Source organism: Trachymyrmex septentrionalis, unplaced genomic scaffold (genome assembly GCF_001594115.1).
Source record: "Trachymyrmex septentrionalis isolate Tsep2-gDNA-1 unplaced genomic scaffold, Tsep1.0 scaffold114, whole genome shotgun sequence".
Taxonomy (NCBI): domain Eukaryota; kingdom Metazoa; phylum Arthropoda; class Insecta; order Hymenoptera; family Formicidae; genus Trachymyrmex; species Trachymyrmex septentrionalis.
In genome coordinates this window covers 5195-6876 of record NW_017304269.1, presented here as the reverse complement: position 1 = coordinate 6876, position 1682 = coordinate 5195, and the positions used below count along the sequence as shown (strand labels likewise).

Here is a 1682-nt window from a genome sequence, read left to right as displayed (position 1 = left end):
CGGAATGCGTCCGCGCACTTAATTTTGTTTTTCACACAAAATTTGATACAGATTCTTTGATCCATTTTTTGGAATAGGCAAAAATCGAAGACGAGCCAAAACACGTGCAAGCAAAGCAGCTGTCAAAAATTAACTGAACATTCAAAATGGCCGAACTTGTCGGCATAAGTGAGAGACATGAGTACCACAAAAAATCGAAAATCGAATATACGTAACCCGCGGAAATTCAAAATTCGCGATACTTTTTGAACAGACCTCGTATGTTAGTTCTATCAGAGCTCAATATCACAAAAAATGATCTTGATATACTAACCTGTCGAGACTCATCAGTATCAGGGTGTAAACGCTAGCGTAAGCCGTGACAATAATCATATACTGAACGATCTTGCACCAGACGTTGCCAAACGGCCAGTATGGTAGCACGAAGTCGGTAGCCGTAAACGGTATACAAAACATAACGAATAACAGATCAGCTACGGCGAGGTTGATGATTAGGATGTTCGTGGTCGACCTCATTCCAGGATTCGCCGCCACCACCACGACCACCAGCAAATTCCCGACCAGACCGAGAATTCCAATTATTCCGAAGAATAATGGTACCACCACCACTAGAATTCTATGCACGAATTCGTATTCAAATCCATGGTAATAGTTTCTGCAGGTCTCTACATCGTCGTCGAATGAAGTAAACTGCGTACTGCAGTTAAGCGTATCGCTCGTGTTTGCCACTTCCAGGTTCATATTCTAATCAAGGTCGATCTGCGATCTGTGATTAAATTAACATGTGCGATCTCTTTGTAATTGCATCACGGTAAACTTGTTAAGTCGAGTTGGATGAAATAGGAACTCTGCGTAGCATATACATTATAGTGATAATAAAATGGATCGAAAATAGAAGCGAGAATATCCTTTCTTCCAGCAAAGTCTATTCGCTACTAAAGGTTAGCTACTAAACGATGCACTAGCAAATCGTCAATTGTAGACATTCACTAGCAACAGTGTTTATAATTGACGATTCACCGATACATCGTTTTTTTTACGGCATCATCCTTCATTTTAAATCTTTTTTCAAATTTGAAGAATTGACAAATTTGAAGAAATTTCAAGGATTGACAAATTTCGGAATGATAAATTTTAGATGCCAGCTGTATTACTTTTTATACGTTTGAAGAGGATCTTAGTGCTTAAATATTTCTGTGAGAATTTATATATTGTACATCTGATTCTGATATAAACTGTGCTGAAATCTTTTCTCTTGATCTTGAAACACATTTATAAACAAAACCAGAGTAATAATATCACTTATTAAATTGACAAGCAATTTAATAATTTTTTTTTATAATAAACATCTTTACGAGAATATTAATAATAATACGTTAATGAGAATCTAAATCTATGAATAATTTTATTGCAAAAAATATTGCCTCAGCAGGGTTTAAATCTCAGGGGTTACCTGGAACTCTCGACTTTCTGGAACAGACATCATACTAATTCGACCATCGAGGCTTCGGCAATATTTGTTGTAATAACCAATATCTAGTAAGCAAACGTCATATTTCATGGGCACACGTAATAAACGATATACTAACGAATTTGAACTTTGGATCATTAACATATTAATATTTTTATAAAGATGCTTATTAGGATTAAAAAATTGCTTGTCAATTTAATATTACTACTGT

The 1682-nt window shown here is 35.6% G+C and overlaps 1 protein-coding gene across 1 annotated transcript in view; it reads right to left on the bottom strand.

Annotated features, from left to right (window-relative positions):
- The window catches only part of LOC108753351 (allatostatin-A receptor), an 8898-nt gene extending 8157 nt beyond the window's left edge, over window positions 1-741 (bottom strand). Inside the window, exon 1 of the mRNA XM_018494870.1 lies at window positions 314-741. Coding sequence (XP_018350372.1) covers window positions 314-741 — 428 coding nt within the window. The remainder of the gene's footprint in view (window positions 1-313) is intronic.
- Window positions 742-1682: the final 941 nt, after the last annotated feature.